General features: G+C 48.8%; 1 protein-coding gene across 6 annotated transcripts in view; it reads left to right on the plus strand.

Moving 5' to 3' along the window:
- Positions 1-20822, plus strand: part of LHFPL2 (LHFPL tetraspan subfamily member 2) — a 158835-nt gene that overhangs the window by 125883 nt on the left and 12130 nt on the right. For 5 of the 6 annotated variants that reach the window (XM_046667270.1, XM_046667271.1, XM_046667273.1 and 2 more), the window contains one exon: positions 7693-8310. In XM_046667270.1, the coding sequence (XP_046523226.1) occupies positions 7887-8310 (424 nt within the window). In that variant the 5' untranslated portion in view covers positions 7693-7886. Of the gene's footprint in view, positions 1-7692; positions 8311-20822 lie in introns of those variants that run through there. The other variant, XM_046667269.1, reaches the window with a different exon arrangement.

The raw sequence follows: 20822 nt of genomic DNA on the forward strand, positions 1-20822 counted from the left end.
ATCACACTTTGGCATCTACCATGGAAGGTGGTTCTTCAGTCCCTCCTGTCTGACAGAAACAGAAAGACATGTAAAGAAAGATTTGCCTCCTAAAGATTTTTAGATGATGACATTTGTAGAAGGAAAAAGAGTTCCAAAATGCATAAGTGGGCTTGAGAAATCTTAAAGAATGGGTCATTGAGAAAATAGGAGCAGACACGGGGACCTGCTCTCTGACTGCTGCTGTCTCAGGATGGAAGTGTAAAATGGCCCCTCTAGAAATGGGTGCTCAGAAAGCAGATTGATTAGATACAGGAGGAGTGAGCATCCAGAAAGAAATGTATGACTGGCCAGGACCAGTGAATTGAAGAGCAAACTTGACAGTGAGCAGGAGCTCAGTGGGTGTTCCAGGCCCAGAAAGAAGAGGCTTGTTCAGGTGGTTTGAAAAGGGGGCCCTTGCTGTCCTGAAGGGACCGCCAGGCAGCTGAAACCGCGACATGTTCAGTGGGAGAGAGAAGCATCTGGGAGAAGGGCAACAAGCCGGGGTCAGGCAATACCGAATGCCTGAAATTACTTAGGTCTGCTCGGTAAGTTCCTTGAGATTCCCTCACATTTGGAGTGGCCAAGGCCACCTGAGCATGTACTGAGTGGCCAGCCCAACTCTGGAGGAGGGGAATTTGAGAGAAATAAATGCCATATGGCGACACTCACAGTTTCCTGAGGCAAATGCCAAGACCCTCAGGTGGAGGTAAAGAAGGTTAACAGCAGATGAACCCCCAGCCTTAATGACTGGGGAGCCCCATTTTTCCATTTGTAGGACAGAGATGACTGAAAAAAGCTGACTTTAGTACGTGATCCAGAGAAACTTCCAGGACCCCGGGAGAGGTAGGCTCAGGGGTCCGTCCGCTCTGCCAAGGTGGATTCCACATCCTGTCAGCCTGCCATCTTGGATCTTAAAAAAAATTCAGAAAAATAACTAAAACTGAACTTAATTTAGTAAATATTACTCATTAGAATAGACCTTTTTAAAATGTAAAGCTTTTAGACATCTGTTTTAAGTTGCACCTCCAAATGTAAAAACTGCCCTCCGTGGGAAGTCTCCACAGCAGGGTTGTCACCCTCAGCACTGCTGACATTGCTCTGTTGCGGGCTGGCCTGTGCACTGGCGGTGGTTAGCAGCATCCTTGGCCTCTACCCACTAGATACCAGCGGCATACCCCACCCCCTCAAGTTGTGACAACCAAAAGTGTCTCCAGACATTGCCAGATGTCCCCAGAGAGAAGGAAGGGGCAGAACCGCCCTGGTTGAGAACCGCAGCATGAGAATTTTCCCGGAGGAGTCAGAGACAGGATGGAGGAGAGGCTTACCACCGAGATCCTGGAGAGGGTGCTGGAGATGGGATGCAGGAGGGGGCTTACCACCCAGATCCAGGAGAGGGCGCTGGAGATGGGATGCAGGAGAGGATGTTGGCAATAAGTAGGAAGCGTTGAGCATGTTGAGGCCATAAATTAGTGCGATTGGATCCTCTCCTTAAATACAGTCAAGCCGGCTGCATTTCCATAATCAGTGCATTTTAGCAGGTGGCCAAGGCAAGTGAGAATTTGCACCACCTCCTTTGGTAGCTGATTAAAAAAAAAAAAGTCCTGCAAGGCGCTGAGCTTGTTGTCCCAACACTGTCCCTTAATTCTCAAGCTGCTTTTGTGCTCTGAAGAGAAGGCCCTGAAAGCATGGGCGACCCTTCATGCCGCGCGAGGATTGTTGGACATCACGGGAGCTGGGGCAACAGCTGGTTTCCCTGCGGAATCACTCATCCTGGACTTGCGTGGCTTCGGGAGCTGGGCCGAGGACAGGTGGTCTGACTCTGCCTGGACGAGCTGGGCCACGTTCCTCCTCCATCTCCCCTTCCCACCCCGACCCCCAGCACCAAGGAACTGCTCGGCGCAGGTTGACCTTAGCAGTAGGAGTCCTCCTCCCAGCTGCCTCCTAGGCTGCACGGTGTAAAGACTCTCCTGGGAGCTTGTGAAAAGTGCAGTTTCTGGCAACACTTCCAGAAAGTTTGACTCAGTGTGTGGGGACCAGGAACTTACGCTTTTTTAAACAGGTGGCTGACATCCCCCTCAGGAGATAAGGGTGGTCCAGGGACCACACTTTAAGAAGCAGCACTCCAGAGGCTCTTTCCAACTTTCGGAAGGCAGAAGCACACAAATTCCACCTACCTCATCCTCTTATCCTTCCAGAAGATGCTGGGATGGGGACCACATTGCCGAACCTTTGTGTGGCTATGTATACATGCGAGAGGTGGTGACAATGAATGTGACATCAGCCAAGAAACTGCCAGTGACGTGGGAGCAAATTACAGCCTGCTCGGAAGGGCGTTGATTATTTGGGCCACATGGGTCAGTGTAGTAAATTTATTATTAATAATAGGAGTTAATATTTTTGAGTACTTACTGAACCACAAGTACTGGGTTAAGCTAATCATGTAATGGTGATTAATAACAGCTAATGTACGTTGCGCACAGTGGATGAGAAGCTATGCTGATTATGGTACAGACGCCGTCCCCTTTAATCCTCGTGGCATCCTTGTGCGGAAGATGCTGTTCTGCTTCTGCAGATGAGGAAACGGGCTTGCAGAGGTTGAATACAAATGACCTGTCCAAGGAGACACAACTGTTGAGTGGCAGAGCTGAGATTTGACCCCATTTGGTCCCAGGTGTGTTTACAAAGCTCCCAAGATGCTGCCATCCCAGCTTGCACCGTTCGGTGCCCTTTTACCAGCATGGGAACGCCCAGTGCCTGATGCCCTTCCAACCTGGCTGAGGGGTGAGGGTAGCGGGCAGAGGGCAAGGCCCAAGAGAAGCATCGGGGAGCCCAGGTTTGTCCTTTTTGAAAGGGGGCCCCTGAAGTTAGAGGAAGGACAGCCCTTCCTTCTCGTTACCCCAAAGCTCTCCTCATCACCATCACCGCTCTCCTGGTTCGAGGAAACCCTCCCTGGAGAGCTGCACCTCCTTAGAGCCGTGTCTCCCTCCCCGGTCTGCAGGTCTTCCTGGGTTCTCGTAAGTTATATATAAAATGGGGTCTCGTGTCAAAGAAATGCAGCAGACATTTCTTAGAAGTAAAACTCCTTTGGTAAAGGATTTCTTTAGCTTCCAGATGGCATCTCTCAGAACAGGGCTTCCTAACTGTGGCATCAGAACCCAGCCAAAGAGCCCTCAAAAAATAGTCCTGCCCAGACCAGCCTGCCACCCACTTCCTCACCAAAGTCCAGGTTCTTTAGAACCGAGAGGAGCCTGGTCCTGTTCTGTCTGCCTGTCTCTCTGTCTGTCTATATGCACAGCATCACCAATAATGCTTAAACCGAGTCTAAACCAGCCTTTAGATTTAACCGCCAGTTTCTTTAACACAGAGCATAGAGAACAAGTTCCAATGTCATTCGGGGGAAATAGACAAATCCAGTTTCGTGTTCTGGCTGTTCTGTAAGACAACTGGTCTGGGATCTTCAAAAAGTCCACGTCAAGGGAAAAACTGCGAGCAGGGCAGGATAGGTTGGGGGAGAGGGACTATTTTTGACTAAAAGAAACTAAAGACACATAACCAAAATGCAATGCATGAACCTTGATTGAGTCATGCTTTTAAGAAGATGGCTATAAAAAATGGGGCAGAGTGGGGAAATTTGAGTGTGAACTAGGCGTTGAGTATAAAGGAATGATTGTCAGTTTTCTAGGGTGTGTTAATTTTATTGTGGTTATGTAGGAAAATGTCCTTATTTTTAGGAATTGTATCCTGAAGTATTTAGGGGCAAAGTGTCAAGACATCTGCAACTCATTTTCAAAGAGCCCAGAAAAAAAATGTGCGTGTATGAGTGTTCACATGAGTGTGTATACCATAGATCGACGGAGCAGAGAGGGCAAAATTTAACAAATGGTCAATCTGGGTGTTCATTGTCTGTGCTTCTCAACTTGTGTCCATGTTTGCAAATTTTCACAATAAAGTTGAAAATGAGAAGCAAGGTGAGGACGTGAGGAAGTGTTGCCTCTGCCGTGGCCGCCTCCGTGGGCGTTTCTGCCATGTCCTGGTGGAGACGCAAGCTGTCTGCAGCTGCGTTCCATCAGGGTCCTTGGGTTTGCCTCCACCTCTCTGGACAGTGTGAACTCTGCTCCCGGTTTCTGTTCCCGTAATCTCCTAGTCAGCTGGCCCTTGGTGGTTCTGCTTCACATGCACTTTCTTCCTTTTTACTGACAGCAGGAAGCTGCCAAACATAGGACCCTGTGAGGGAAGTTACAAACCCGGTTCAGCCCCGCTCAGCACCATCACCCTCCTTTTAGATATTAGGGCTTTGTGGAGAAGGTATATGTGACCGACTCCCACAGACCAACCATTTCTCAGTGCCTGCTTGCTCCGGATTCTGACGATGGTATTACTGTTGGTTTCTGCAGGATTCTCTTTTGTTTAGTTTTTTTCTTATTACTTGCTAAGAGGCTTTCCTCTGCAAACCTCAGTGACTATCATAGCATATTTTCTGAAAGTCAGAGGGCTGTCCACATTATTCACAACTTTCAGGGTTGTGATAGTAAAGTAAGGAGTCCTGGAGGGGAGATGCATCTGGTGGCCCGGGGAGAGCAGACTTTCACGTGGAATGCCGGCTTCATTAGGTGATCTTCGGAGGAGCAGGCGTCACGGTGGATGGCAGCGGAGGCCGTGCTGAGGAGCTCCCTGCCCGGATCCCTGTGGCCAAGAAGATCTGTAATGGGGAAGTGGAGGTTGTCTCAGCAGGTGCCTGCCTTTCCCTGCACATGTGACATGGCCACACTGGGACACCGTACAGAGCACAGACCACCACACAAGCCCCTTCTTGCTGTGTCTCTTGACTTTCCCTTGTCCCGCCAATTTGAGGACTTGTCTTGGATATCATGGCTGTTCCTTTTACAGTGGCAATTAGCAACCTTACTGGGGAGCATCTTATCTCCCTGTGCCAGACAGAGAAGGATTTGAAGGCCTCACTCTAGCCGCTCTGGCGTGGATGTGAGAATTTGGTGCAGTAGATGGGAGCTTGTTTTAGCACAGATGGACAGGCCACTGTGATTTCTGAACTTAGGCACATGGGTCCCTACATAATCCTGCCTTCAGTTTGGTGTAGACCATTTTGCTGAGGCTGAATATGCCATTCCCCTCAACTGAAGTTTCACATCCTTTTGCTTCAGAAGGTGCCACCTAATTGCACTCCTGACCCTGAGCAGAGCTTGCTGACTGGGGAAGTGGACACCTGGCCTGTTCATTAAGACCCAAGGCACCTGTGAGGTTGCAGCAGATCCTGAGTCCTGCAAGGGGACAAACATGCAGAGCTTTTATATTTGCACTGAAAACGTGCCATTCAACAGAAGAGGGGCAAGGAGCGAGGTCGGCTGGGCCTGTCAGTAGACTGGCTTTCTAATCAACTTGGAAGACTGTGCAGAAGCCTCATTTTCTCCTGGTGGGCCAGGCTCTCAGCTGTGGGGTCAGAGTGGGTGTGAGCCCGTGGGCGGCCTCCTGGGCGACTTCAGCTTGTTCCTTGTTCTCACTCAGAACGGTTGGTTTCATTACAGTCAGTCTCCTCGAGAGCTCTTTGGGATTGGTAAGTTTTTCCTCAAAAGGCATTTCTATTTGGTAATATTTGGGGGGCGGGGTTGGGGATAAGTGAGTGGAGTAGGTTATACTTCTGGCCTGAGGCTAATTTATTTTCCACAGTTGAGTCTGGCAGCTGGGTTAGCAGCTGTGTGGCGAGGGGGGGGGGGGACAGGAAGGAGGACCGGGACCCTGCCCTGGAAGCCCACCAGGGAAGCTTAGACTCGAGTGACCTCATCCATCTCTCAAGAGCCTGTGCTTCGTCTTTTTCTGCGGGTGATGGCCAAGTTCTGTTACCCCCTGAGCACCTCCATCGTTCCGTTGTCTGACCAGTGTCCTCCGCGCTGGGGGAAAGCTTCTGAGAGGAAGCAGTTGATGCTGACTGAGCGCTGACTGTGCCAGGTGCTGGGCCAGGTTCTTTCACAGGCTCTTGCTTATTCCTCTGAACAACATTGGGAGGCAGGGTCCCCTTACTGCCCCATGTGGCACATGAGGAAGCTGAAGGCTGAGGAAGCCCAGGCTCTGAGGAGTTAGATACCGTGTGGCCAGTCCCGGTGGTGGAGCCGGATTTGGAACCCAGACCTGATGGACTGCGAGACTCTTAAGGAGGAACACAGCCCCTCACCCTGCCCCGCACACAGCCAAATTAAACACACATAGAGACAATTATTAAGTGCCTGTGTTCCTAGTTTTGCTCTAGCTGATTTCGCCCAACAGCATCTTGTATAGCTCAAGTGACGTGAGGATTTTTAAATGCATGGTGTTTTCTGAAATAAGTGATCACCTCCCACTAGGCAGTCAGTCCGTGTGGTGTGGGAGCTCTGACACTGGGCTTCCTTCTTTCCCTCCCTCTCTTCCTCTTCGATTACTCCCTGCCCCACCCTGCTGCCAGCATGCCAGGGGGCTCTTGGTGGTTCTTCTGGACATGAGGTGACCTTGGTTAATAAGATCTAATCATTCAGAACAGAGCCATGCACCCAGATGTCTGATGTGAGCTGCGCGCGATGCTCCCCGACCTTGGGGGGTCTGCCCAGAGCACGGGGCCCCTGTCTCAGGGCTCAGGCCCCTCTGAAGGAGGTTTGAGCCCTTAGAGCAAAGCCCTCTGGTAATGAAGCCATTTGTCCTTGGGAACAGAATGAGTCCTTGTGCGATCAGAAACAATGGGCATGTTGAGTTCCGGACCTGGGGTCCGGCAGAGGCACATGTGATGAATTGGGACAGTTCAAGGGGGACATTCTCCATAGGCAAGGTTTTGTTGTCAACAAGTCCACTGTGTAACATACTTAGTCAACGGTCATTAATGCCTGTTTTGAATAATTTCCCCCAGTGAGTAAGTCATGAACTCTCCTTGTTTTTTTTTCTTCTTCCTTGAGTTTGAATTAGTATATTTTGTCTAAAAAAATCACCTTGTGAGAAATGGACGAAAAATGTTTGGCTAGCTGTGTTTTGTTATTTTTTATGGCATTGTTTCCTTTTATATTTTCATTTACCTATGAAGCAAATACTCATTCTTACGTCTCTGCTAGTAATTTGATTCCCAGGCAATAAAGTTGGGTGTTGCTACTTTCTACTGTTAAGCAAAACCTTTTGGGGCAAGTTTTCAAGACTTAGCTCATCTAGAACCAAATCAGGAGGCAGGCCTGTGAACTCAGCCAGTCCGGCGGCAGGGTCCCTGCCTGTCACATCGCGCTGTCTGGACCCCTGTGCTGGTGGACTTTTTCTATAAAATTGGATGGCGCGGAGGCCCCTGTCCACGTCCCGAGACTGCTCCGGCTGAGGCAGGAGCACCCGGGGCGGGGGCAGGACCTGCCTGGCCTCTCTCCTGGGTCGCACCGCCTAGAGATGAGGGTGACAGCCCCAGGCGGATCCGAGAGTCCGCGCAGGGAGAACTTGAAACAAAGAGAACCGGCCGGGCGCCGGGGTCTGCTCCCCCGAGCTTTTGTGGGGACGGAGGGACCGGCCGGGAGGGGGGGCGGGGGGCAACAGGAGGCGGCGGGGAGGGTGGCGGGGCAGCCCCGGCTGTCGCCCGCCCGTGGGGGGCGGGGGGAGGGCCCCGGCGGTGCCGGCGCGGGGGCGGGGCCTGCACTCACCGCCCTCCTCTTCTCCCCGTAGGTGAGGCTGGCGCCCGGGACGGACATGGCAGCATGACAGCCCGCGACGGCCGGGTGAAGGGAGCCCGCGGCTGCGGGAGGGAACGCGCGGGGCAGCCACGTTCCTCCGAGGCCGCCTGAGCCGCCATCCCCATCGGCTTGCTGTGATTATTAACCCCGTGGACGCCTGACTCTTTCTCCGTCTTGAGCATCAATATGTGTCATGTCATTGTCACCTGTCGCTCGATGCTCTGGACCCTCCTGAGTATTGTGGTGGCCTTCGCGGAGCTCATTGCCTTCATGAGCGCCGACTGGCTGATTGGAAAAGCCAAGACTCCGGGCAGCGCTGAGCCGGCCGAGCAGGGCTCCCCGGGGCCCCACCACCCGACCCTGGGCATCTACGCGCGCTGCATCCGCAACCCCGGGGTGCAGCATGTCCCGCGGGAGACGCTGTGCGGGCCCTACGCCGAGAGCTTCGGCGAGATTGCCAGCGGCTTCTGGCAGGCCACCGCTATCTTCTTGGCCACGGGCATCTTCATCCTCTGCATGGTGGCCTTGGTGTCCGTCTTCACTATGTGTGTGCAGAGCATCATGAAGAAAAGTATTTTCAACGTCTGCGGGCTGTTGCAAGGAATTGCAGGTGAGTGTTGGGGAGAGGGCTGGGCTCCCTGCGCGTGCCGGCGCTCAGCCACTGACCCATCTACTGCCCGCTTTGAAGAAAACAGGCTTCTGCGCGGCCAGGTTTCCTTTGCAGCTGCACTGTGCCAGGAAGCAAGAGTGAGCGGCCCTGTCACCCCCTCTGCCCTAAAGGAAGAAGTGTCTGTGCTTCTGTCTCGCGTGTTCCTCTTCATTGCTTATTTCCTCCGGTTCTGAGTTTTGTTTGAGTAACTCTTCGTCCTTTTTGCTTTTCTCATTAAATTAAAAGCCTGCTTTCCGGGGCAGCGCATCCCACTGAGGAGTTAGGTGAGAGGGGCCCCTGCAGCGAGCTGTCTGCGCAGCAGGAACGTGAGTAGGGTGATCTTTCAGAGGCAGCGAGCCTGGCCCGCCACCCCTCTCAGCCCCGGCCCCAGGCAGGGCGATCGCGGCTTTGGGAAGGGAAGAGGCGGGCCCAGAAGGAATCAGGATCAGCTGCTCTGTGTTTAATACTGTTCTGGTGTAAATTGTCTGTCTCCTGGAGCCTGACAGGATGTTCTGTGCAGTCTGATCAGAAAACGCAAACTAACTCTTCCGCTTTCTGGGAATTTCTCACCAATGAGCTTGTTAGAAATCGGTGGGAAGAAAAGTGTGAGCCCTTTACTCACACTTTTATGAGTGTGATGCCAGAGGAAGGGCCGTGGGCTGCAAGGAAACTGCCCCTTCCACAGACTTTCCCACATGGGTCTGAAAGGTGGGTCCTGAACCAGGAGTGTGTCAGTCTGTCCAGGCTCGAGAGACTTGTTCTGGGGGGGAGAAATACACACACACACATACACACACACACACGGCAGCTTGAAAATATCCTCAAGGAAGTAGAGGAATAGACTCTTCCTTTGATATTCAGGAAAAAAATGGACTTTTTAAGCAATCGTAACAAAGGTATTTTTTGATCTGAACTCCAACAGGAGAAACAGGAACCCACTTACAACCCTAACACAGGGCACAGGTGACAGCCCTCAGCAAACCCTAAAGCCGTGTGTGTGGGACTCAACAGTGGAGATAAGCACTGAGTGGAGGAAAGCATCTGGACACTTTACAGGTGTCGAGGCCTGTGAAGAAACAGACCCGAAATGATGAACTCTAGTCTGCCTTATTGCAAACTCTCCAGCTCAGCAGAGCTAGGTTCCAAAAAAACAACAGATGTTTTTTCAAATAACTGATAAGATCATGTTTTCTGTTCCTCAAATCTTAGGGAGGCCCCCATGGGGGCAGGGGGATCGGGAATGGGCCCAGGGAAATGACAGAGGACCCGCCCCACAGTCCTGATCTCTGTGCATGGGGGAGCCTCGTCTCTCTACCTGCCAGGATCAGCCAGACCGTGAATGGCCAGGCTCTCACAGCCACTCAGGAAATTTGGGAGGCCAGGATCTGATTTTCTGCATTGCTACTAACTAGCAGTTCCACCGGAGATGAATGTGTCACCTCTCGGCACCTTGGCATTCCTCTTCTGAAAAATAGGGAGATTGGAAAACATGACCTTACGTTAGATTTTATCTTCGATTTTTGATTCTGGGAAGCTCGTTGTCCCCTTTTTGATTCGCTTCTGAAATCTGAAATTTCTCCTCCTCAGCTGGGCATTTCACCGCCCAGAAATGTTACAGGAGATGAGTCTTAGGACCAGTCTGTCTTTATCTCATCAGAGATATGCCCTACTTTATTCTCTTCACACACACAGTGCCTCAGAGTGTGTGCATATACACTGTGTCTATCTTAAAACTCTTGCTGAGAAAGTGTTACCAGGGGCTTTTGAAAAGTCAAACACATAGATGAAGGGAAGCCAGCCACACAATTTATTAATCCCTTGAAGGGCCCTGGTTGAACTGAGAGACTGATTCCGGTTTCATTTCCTCGTACTGTGCTGTATTTGCTCATCCTCGATGATGTCGTGCCTTTATTATGAACTTTTTCAATAGGCTGGTGTGCAGGCGAGACTCCTGGTTTGTGATCCCTAGGAAAGGTTTTCACCTAGAGAAACTCAGTGCCTTCTAGCAAATCACTGGCCATTTACAGTAAGGGGCGGGACATCATGGGCCATAATGCCACAACCTGTCTTTTACAGTCATTCAGAAGCAATTTGTAGATATCCTGCAGTCTTAAAGACTGTTTACGTGCAGTTTTTAATAAGGTGTTAGTCCAGTGAATTCAGTCTCTAAGAATGCAGATAATCCAACAAATCTTTAGTGCCCTCGTTTGCTATTTCACATAAATGGCAAGAGTGTTCATTTTGGCACAAAGGTTAGTACATATCTTAAGTATTATTCATACACACCAGTGGACTCGCTGACTTTTCTCTCCCTCTCTGTCTGCATCAGGCCTCCGGGGAGAAGGGCTGAGGACGAGGGTAGCAATAGCATAAACCAGGTGCTAGTCTGTTGGTCACCAGACTCTCCCAAAGGTTTTGCACATGTACAGCATCTCAAAGAGTCTGAAATTACTCAAAATTTTAAATTGGCAGGAGGTGGAGATTCCTTCATAGTCAGACCGCCTCTCTAGGGGCCACTGACCTGGACTAAGCCCTGAAATGCAGGACAGAAGGGGCTTCCTCTCTCCTTCCAGCCCAGCAGCACCCCTCTGAGAAGCAGTCACGGGAAAGGTGGATTCAGCGCCAGTCAGCCGACTCCCCCTTTTTGGGGGTGGGGGCCCCATCTCTAACTAAGGGATGCTCCATGGCTCTTTCTCCCCAAATGGGGGTCTCCACCAGGCAGCTCGAGCCACATGAACGGCAGCCATGGTCCTTGAATCTGAGGCAGTGTCTGAGTCAGCTGCCTTGCTCTCTGTCCTCGCAGCCGATCCGTAACAGCGTCTGGGCAGCCCCAGCCTCGGCCAAGGGCTTGTTGCAGCTGTGAGCATCAGTCTTTCCGCTCAGCCCTGGATCTATTCGATACTGCAGCAACTGGTGGGAGAGGAGGCTGTTGCCAGAGCAACACAAAGCTTCTTAGAAATACACTCAGATTGTGTTTATTCTTACAGCTTTCATTTTGGCAAAAAATGACATTTTTGTAAAATGTAACTGGATGAAAAAGTTACAAAATATTGTAAGCATATTTCTCTACCACATCTAATTTTAAAGAATAACTAGGCCACAGGCTTGAAGAGCCTTCATTGTCTATAAAAAGTATAACAAATCATCAAAATCTTGATATTTTGATTTTAGAATTAGTTGTGAAAGGATCTGCTATCTCAGTGGAAATCTCAAAATCTGGCTTACTTAAAAAATAATGAAATCTCACCGCTGACTATTGAGTTAACCCAGGGAGCAAGATTTGCCTTTGAGGCCTTGCCTGATGGTGGGCACCCAGCTGACACTTCCTAAATACTGGTGCGCAGACGCCCCTGCTGTTCCACTCTCAACAGTTAGAGTCGAGCCTCTCCTGCCTGGATCGTCCAGACCTCACCTGAGGGTGCAATGTCGCCTGATTGGGGTCACATCTCTAAGCCTGTCTTCTCACCTGTGAAATGGGTGTAACAGTAGCGCATACTCAGAGTTGTTTTGTGACTTCGATAGCAGATGAGATTAAGCACAGAGCTTGGCACACAAATAGTAAGTGGTATCTATATGATTATTAAAGTATGTCTGCTTTCTTGGCAGGTTTTAATATACGTTTCGTTTCTTAGAATTGTTGCATTCTATGGAGGAGAAGTGTCTTTTATAGTCTTTAGAATTGCCCTTGTTCTGTTGAAGTCAAACATGACCACATTGTGTGGGCCGTGCCTTGGCTCCTTCATAGCCTCGTGCATTGGAGCTGAAGAGTGTAGGGCAGTCCTGGGCTTTGCCGACCTTTGGTGTCCTCGGGCCTTTTTTTAGAAAGGGAAGGTAGCAGTCGAATTGCCTGGAAAGCAAAGAACTTCTCCCTCTCGCTCCTCTTCCCAGCTCGTTTCTGGAGGCAGCGTCTAGTAGTGGAGTCCTGGTGGCAGGTGGCTTCTCAGCTCCCCGTCGCAGAATAAATCACAGGCTGCTCCGTCTTCACTAGGTGAGGACTTGTGCAGTACTTGGCAGAGCCACAAACGCACATCAGTTCATGGCCTTCTGGGATTCATTACAAAAGCTGGGGAATCGGCCAGCAGGGCCGTTTTCGCCAGCTGTCTTCCTTAGGTTGTGACCTGGATGTAATCCATAGTGAAACCATAGAATGCAAAGATCCAGGTTTTCCATGACAGCATCAAGCAGTTTGTTTTTAGAAATGCATGTAGGGCTCTCTCAGAAGTCCGTGGAATCCCCAGTGACTCAGGTTTGGGACAGAAGCCATTAAAATGAGCTCAGGATTTGGCTGACTTGTGCTGGCTTGGACTGTTCCACTGGGGTTGCCGCGAGGGTTGGACTAGCACAGGAGCTGCGGGGCGAGGCTGCCTGTGGGCTCCCAGTCTTCCCTCCTCTGCGTTTGCTTCTTTGTGTCCGGATGGTTCTCGCGCTCTCTACTCCCTGCAGCCCTCTGTCTGCCTCCATCCGTCCAACAGGATCGCCTCGGCAGCTGCCCACCAGTCTGACCAGATGGATTGCTGTCGGGCTGAACTCCGCCTCTGCTGGGCTGGGCTAGAGGGTGTGCTCATGGGAATTGCTCTCTGCTGCGGTGGCGCCGGGCCTGGTGTGTGCAGGCTTAGCCTTCTTGGAAATGGGTAATGATTGAGGATGAAGGAAGACACTGTAAAAAAAGAAGGGAAAAGAAAAAAGGGGAAGAGACTGAGAAGACAAGTGGACAGTTTGGCCTTGATGGTTTGGCCTTCCTGCTTGCAGAATCACTGTGCTGTCAGTTGGACTGTGTGTGGAAGTCCAGATGGACATGGGAAACCTCCCACCATCACTGTCCAGGACTTGGTATGCCATTGATGTTTTTCACGGGGTGAAAAATAACCTTGGCATGAAGAAAATAACCACAGCAAAGCCTGTTCCTGGCATCCATTTGGACGGATCCTATGTTCTCCCATTCCCACCCGGGCCAGAGGGACCAGATCAGCCCTCAGAGAGGAGGGAAAAAGGGACAGGGACTTGGAAAGCTTAGGCAGAGGAGAAGAGACTCCTGACTCCCACAGAGACCCTGACTCATAATTTTACAGCAGAAAAATGTCCCTGGGTTTCTCTGAGAGGTAGGGTGACTTAGGTTGCCCAATTTCAAAATACTTTCAAAGAAAAGTCATGAGGAAGGTAGAGGGAGCACCCCACTTTTCCTTCTCAGAACGAGGCCCTGGAAGCTTCTGGCCATCAAAAGGGGCTCTTCATGTCAGGCTCTCCAGACAGATCATGCCTCCACCAGAAGTCAGGTCTAACAGCTCTGTGTTGGAACCAATTTAAGAATGTTATGACGTACTTACTAATTCATCAACCTGTAGTAATCTCTTGGTAAGAGCTAAAGAATGCAGAAATATTGTAAGGCAGGCCAGAGTCAGATTTCAATTCAAGGAGCTTTTATTGGATGCCCACTCAGTGCAAAGGCCTGTAGATTCAGGTCTACAATTTCTTGAGTTTCTGCTCCCATATGAGAGTCATTGTTTACTAAACTGTACCCTAGAGAAGGAAAAATGTATGTGTATTATCACGTCTAAAGGGAACAAAGAACTCAACCCTATCATGAGATAAAGGACTCCTCCTTAAAAGCAAGCAGAGCAGGCAAGCATTAGTTTGAGTAAATCTGGGGACTGGGATCTGTTTGTAAAGAGTCAGCTGGAAGGTCTGGAAGAAAATTGCAAACTCTCTTAAAACTCAGGTATAGCAACTGATATGCTAATCAAAATGTGGAAAGTGGTTGGCCATGGGAACGAGCTAATTGTAGACATGAGTTATCGTGGAGCCATGGATGATCTCTGTTCGAATTTCATTAACAAGTAATCACTTAAGTATGGCTCTGAATATCTACATGAGCGCTTCAGGCACTGTTTGGAGAGCTTAATGCAACAGTGGCATTCTTCTCAGCTGTGACGCCACTTCAGAAGTACTGTGCATCTCCTGTGAGGACCTGTGCTGCGGCGCAGTTGGCCGTACTCACGAATTCAGTTATTACATGTCGTCTCCCAGTAGCTTTATTGAATGGCCAGCAATCTTCTGTTTTTAAAGAGAGCCCCAGTACAGACGAAATCTAAAATACACACATTAAGAAAATGAACACAGTATTAAAAATTTCAAACCAAAAAGCATAGTGGCCACGAGTTCAGAGTTTACAGATGCCAACGGCAGGGCCCTAGTGTTTAGAAGATGGCTCCCGGTTCATTGTGGGAATTATTTAACATTATCTGGACCCCAAGTCCTTAGCAGGCAAGAAATTTACTTATTGTCCTGGAAATTTCATAGCTATTGAATTAATGACTAAATTTTTAGGTGTCTTTTACTCTGCTATATGCTGCCTTTTATTGATCTGGGCAGCTTATTTTGAATCATCAGTGTATTTTGGTTAAAGTCACACAAGAGCCCTTTCCTAATCCTGCATGGCAGATGAATAATTGATCAAGAAAATACTTCGTAAGTTTCTTCCAGTTGCATATAAACAGTTGAGGAGATAGCTGCTCACTTGGAATGCAAAGTAAAACTTTATCCCTAACTCATGGGAAGGAGTAATCTGTCTAAGATGGGTTTGCAGTTAAGAGTAAAGCCTTCGACAACTGCCCTGAAGTCATTTGCACATAGACTGGAATCATTGCTGGGAAAGACCTAGGAGGCTTCCACACGGGAGAAAGTGCATCTTACAGAGTCAGTTCTGAGAGCGTATTCGAAGGGCATCAGATACTTCTTAATTGATGGTCATTAATTTTGAGTAATTATAACAGAAGCTTCCTCTGAGGGCCTTGGTTGTAAGGTCTTTTATGACAAGTGTGCTCTGATTGTCTTCCAAAGGATTCTCTTTATGTTGTTCTGTCATTCACTCTCCACCCCCCACCCTGGAAGAGAACTTTTCTTGCCAATTATAATTCTATAGGAGTGGGGTGTTTTTATTTTTTTTTGGTGAGGAAGATTGGCCCTGAGCTAACATCTGTGCTACTCCTTCTTCTATTTTGTATGTGGGATGCCACCACAGCATGGCTTAATGAGTGATGTGTAGGTCCACGCCTGAGATCCAAACCCATGAACCCTAGGCCACCAAAGTGGAGCAGGCAAACTTAACCATTACACCACCAGGCCAGCCCCTATGGGAGTGTTTTTAGTAGAAGACAAGTACCCTGCTAGACTCTTCCAGAGAGATGATATGAGCATTAATACTAGCTTTTTAAAAAATTATTGACATTTCATCCTTCACGTTTCCTCTCCTTCCCCTTATAAAATCTCGTTGGTTAAAAACCTCTAGTGTTAGTGATCATGTGCTAAGATGACATATAGATCTCATCTGCTCTACGAAGACTCTGGTCATCAGCTGAAACCCTCCGAGCTCCAGTTCCTGGTCTGGCTGGCGAGCAGAGTTATTCACTGTCAGAGTTGCGCCCAGTCCAGCTAGTCCACAAACTCTTGAAACTTTAAAACGAGGTGCAGTGAAAACATGTTTAGACTCCGGCTTCCAAAGAGACAGAGAACACCAAGAGCCCCCTCACTCTTCACCCACTGCCTGCACGGTAAACAGACAGGCTTCTGACAAAGGCGTCCCCATCCTAACACAGCACCCTCCGCACCCACTTCCTCCCTCACCGGGGCCTCTCGCCCAGGACTTACCACCTCTGAGCGAGTGCTCGTCCACTCCGGGCTAAGGTTTCCACAGTCCACAGCAGCAGTGAGAAAGATAAGGACAACCCAGTAAGATTTCATAGAGCTAAAAGTATTCAATTTGAAGAACTGTCCTTTATTCTCAGATTACATCCTTCGCCCTTTTCATGTTAAAATATCCTTTCTTGGGTCTGGCCTGGTTAAGTTCGCACATTCCGTTTCGGCATCCCAGGGTTCGCCGGGTTGGATCCCAGGTACGGACATGGCACTGCTTATCAAGCCATGCTGTGGCAGGCGTTCCACGTATAAAGTACAGGAAGATGGGCACGGATGTTAGCTCAGGGCCAGTCTTTCTCAGCAAACAGAGGAGAGTTGGCAGATGTTAGCTCAGGGCTGATCTTCCTCAAAAAAAAAAAAAAAAAATCCTTTCTTTTATGAAATGATGGTGAGAAGAGATAATTGTTATTTTCAGTGTCCTTATATTAGTAACATAAAAATATTGACCTCCCAATAATTTTCCTGGCTGTTGTGCTCATATGTGAAGTCCAGAAGGTGGGAACCACTGTTCTAGAATATGAGCAAGGCTGCAGATGGCGTCTTTTTGGCAGTTCCAGCTCTACTGTTCCACATGGGCCTGCTGTGTAGACAGTAAGTGCTCAGTAGCTGTCTGTCCACTGACAGAAGCATAATCTGTGCTATGCTGGCTCGTCTGCACCAGCGCAGTGGGCAATGTCTAGGTATTTGGAAAAGAATAAACGAATTAGCAAATGCTGCTAAGTCAATTCTGACATGGACTCTGCCCTCCCAGACAGAGGAAAAATAATTAATGGAGCCATTATCCAAAGAACTGGCATTCTCTAAAATCAAATTCTGTTTGGGCTTTATGGAGTACATTTTCATTGAAAGATTTAAAAAACCTTAATGCACAAAGTGATTTAAAGATATAGATTAACCAAAGGTGGTGATTCTTGGGCAAAAATCCATGATTCATGTTATAACTAATACTTTATGTTATATTACTTTTATTTACAAATACTGTTCAAATACCCCTGACTCTGAATGGCTCACATTTTGGTACCGAGGATAGTGGCCCGTACTGGCATCTGAGCAGTCAAGCAGGCTGGAATACCATTGCGAATTAGCTTTGGAGCTTGGGAGGCATGGGACCAGAACTCTCCTTGGGTGAAAGGAAGAGCCCTGGGTGCCACCAGCCTGGTGTCTGCAGTGTCCTAAGCAAGATTTCACGTGAGCCAGATGCCTAAGATTGAGAGCAGCGTCCCCTGCATGTGGACATGGGGACAAGCAGATCTCTCGTTAACACAGGATTAACTCGAACCTATCACGTATGGGTAATGGCACAAGGATTCGGGTAGGAGGAGGTCAGAAAAGACAGAGATCATGAGCTCTGTTCTGTGATTTAAGAAAAGCTGCTTGGAGGAAGTGAGATGCTCAAACAAGTGATGTAATTTGGGGCTAAGAATGGTCTCGGTGCTTGACTTTGTCTAAGCGGCTACAGCTGTCTGTCCTGGAAGAGACTGGGATATGTTTTCGTGTGGAAGGCATTATTGTTCTAGGTGGATGTGTGGTTTCAGATGGTCTCCAAGGATGCAGGATCTCAGAGCACACACTCAAACATAAGCGGATTCTACAGCTTCCATTTTTCTTGTCTAGTCTGAGGGGATTTGTGCTTTGTCTGCAGTTTTGTGCTCAGACAGGTATTCCACGTCCTGCAGAAGAGGACATCGTAGCGAACCTTAGATTGTTCTGACCTGTTCACTCGGTTTTCTTCCCAGAAGTTTCTTTGGCCAAGGGCAGCCATTCCAAAATGGCCTCTATATCACAGGAGGAGGCTGGTGACGTTCACACTGTAATGGGAAGAGGTGTGGATGGAACTTCTTTACCTTGTCACCGTCTTGCTGCAGGGTTAGCAGGTCAACCTGCCTGACAGTAGGTGGCCCTTTATTTGGTGCAGCTTCCTCCCCCATCATCCCCTCGCAGCGCTCCTGTGGTCTCCTCACTTGATAACTGTTTGTCGTCATCTGCCCTCTGACATCTCATAGGTATAAGTAAGCCAGCTGTGAGTACAGATCAGTGTCCCCTCTTCAGCTGGACATGTGCTTTTGTCTTGGCTGTTGGTCTTGGTTTGCAGGAAAGCAGCATCCAGCACAAGGGCTCGGGCATGGCCTCGAGCCAGCTTGCCTGGATTTGAGTCCCAGCTCCGCCACTGATGAGCTGTGTAGCCTTACTTTACCCCTCTGTGTCTCAGTTTCCTTCTGTGTTATAATGATATTAATAGTACCAACCTTATAAGGTTGTTACAAGGACAAGATGAGTTATATTTAAACTCCTTAGCCAGTGCCCGGCACATTGTAGTGCTGGATAAGTGTTAACTGCTCCCATTGTTGTTATAATAGTTAGCATTATCATCATTAAAACATTCTAATCCCCTGTACAAACTGCCAGCTTTACAGTATTCGTTGTGAATGTATAAAATTGGGGGAGTGTATTTATAGCTTCAATTTCATGTCATCTTTACTTGGAATCTACCATTTTTACCATGGAAGACCTTTCCAAAATGTTCTTCCATAGAAGTGAAGACTAGAAAGGAAATGGGAATCAGAAGTGATATGGGAAGTTGGTCAACGACACAACATGTGTAGAGGACTGTGTCATAGGCACTGAGTGTGGATTTGGGGTGGAGGTGGAGACTTAGAAGCGAAGGAATTGGGAACACACTCCTTACCGCTGTCAACAAGTTTACAATGGAATGGGCGTTCTTCTGAGCCAAAAATACATGCTTTGAGGAATCCAGGAGGCCTTGGAAGCAATGCTGCTTTATTATGGGACAAATGCATATTATGTCACAGTAAGACTTCTATTTTTTACAGTCATTGTTCTGGATAGTTTTCCAGATGGTTGGTTAACCATTTACTTGTAATTTTTATTTAAACTTTTTACCTATGAAATTCTTTCTAAGTTGCATCTCTTCTTTCTTAAAACAGTGTGGGGAACCTAGTTTAGACTCATCTTGGTGACTGAGAATGATCGCCACATGTGTCTCCACAGTCCCTGCACTTGAGAAGTGTACAGGCTCCTCCCATGGTCTTTGGGAAGAGAAGAGCTTGATAGCAAATTCAGTGGATGGAACTGCATGTGGTCTGACATGACGTGCCTTCCTCAGAGCACAGCCTTAATAGCTGACAACTTGCCTTGGGGTATTGTGAAAGAGAAAATGTCCCAACCTATGAACAGTTGATGACCTACAAATAGCTATCAGGGACTGCCAAAATGACTTCCAACCGTCAGCATGGAAGATGACTTATGGAAAAATAACATTTTAGACAGAAAAGAGCAAATGCTAACTAGCATGCATACGGTTGTTGTTTAGCACTCTGTACATCAGCTGTTGTACCTCATGATGGTACAGACTTGGAGTTCAATAAGTAAACATGTTACTCCTCTCCCGGAAACAGAGCAACCTCCCCCGCCCGGCCTCCACACCACCCCCCCAGAGGTTGCTCTGTGGCTTTGCCCTCGGGGCTGCCCACAGGAGTGGGTATTTCCCTGGGCTGTAGAGCAGGTGTACATTCTCCGCCTTCGCTGCTGGCGCCTTCTGTTCTTTGCGTTCTCTAGGCTCCTGCTGCTTCCAGGGAGCACCCTCACCTCTTCTGCAAACTGCCCTGTCCAGCTCCTTCTTCATTTCCCCTGATGCCCCGCCGCCTTCTGTCACCTCTCATTTTCCTGAACGTCTCCAGGTTCATCCTACACAGCCGCTCCCCTCGCAGCTGGTGTCCTGGACGGTTCTCGCAAGTCAGCCACAGCCTTTTCAGCTGTCCTCGCTGCAGCCAGGCATAGTTGGAAACAATTTCAGAGTTTTGAGGCTAAACCAAGGCTGATCTCGAGACAACTGAAAATTTATTACATTTAATTGACTTACTACTTTCCTATATCATCTCCCAACAAACCTCCATTTTCTGTAGCCATAAAGGAGGTTTTCAATGCTTGCAGTTAAGTAAAAGGCCAGTTCCATGGTTTGACCCTGTGTGTGTTTCATTAGTAAGTTTGGCTGGTGTTGTGTTAGCCACAATTGCCAACCTCTGGGAACAAAGCTTTTCCTCCAAGCATTTAAAAATCTTGGGAAGAACTTTCCACATTGCCTTCATTTAAAAAGGTAACATAGGCCACATCACAGCACTCTCTCTTTCCATTCCCCCCACAAGTCTGCACTGAACGCCTATTCCACATCAGGCACGGTTCTGCGCAGTTGGCATACATAAAGAGTAAACTGCACAACGTTCTCTGTCCTCATGGAGTTTACATTCAAGCTGGGGGAGATAGACAGTAAAGCAAGTAAGTAATTACATACTATGTTAAAAGGTGATGATGGGGCTGGCCCCGTGGCCTAGTGGTTAAGTTTGTGTGCTCCACTTCGCAGCCTGGCTTTTCAGGTTTGGATCCCAGGTGTGGACCTACACCACTCGTCAGCCATGCTGTGGTGGCGACCCACATACAAAATACAGGAAGACTGGCACAGATATTGGCTCAGGGTGAATTTTCCTCAGCAAAAAAAAAGGTGATAGGTGCTTTGGAAGGAAAAACCAAAGGTGTAGCCAGGGTAAGGCAGGTTGGATGTGCTGGGGTGCTAAGGAGGGAAGCTGCGTGTTAAATAGGGTCGTCAGGATAGGATTCAGTGAGGAGAGATTCAACCAAAGGCTTGAAGGAGATAAAGGAGTGAGCTACATGAGGAATCAGGAGAAGAGCTTTCCTGCAGAGGCACAGCTAGGAGAAAGGTCCCGAGGCTCTGCCGATAGTCTTCTGGGCTCTAGGAGAAAGGGAGG

This window comes from Equus quagga, chromosome 7 (assembly GCF_021613505.1).
Source record: "Equus quagga isolate Etosha38 chromosome 7, UCLA_HA_Equagga_1.0, whole genome shotgun sequence".
Classification (NCBI taxonomy): domain Eukaryota; kingdom Metazoa; phylum Chordata; class Mammalia; order Perissodactyla; family Equidae; genus Equus; species Equus quagga.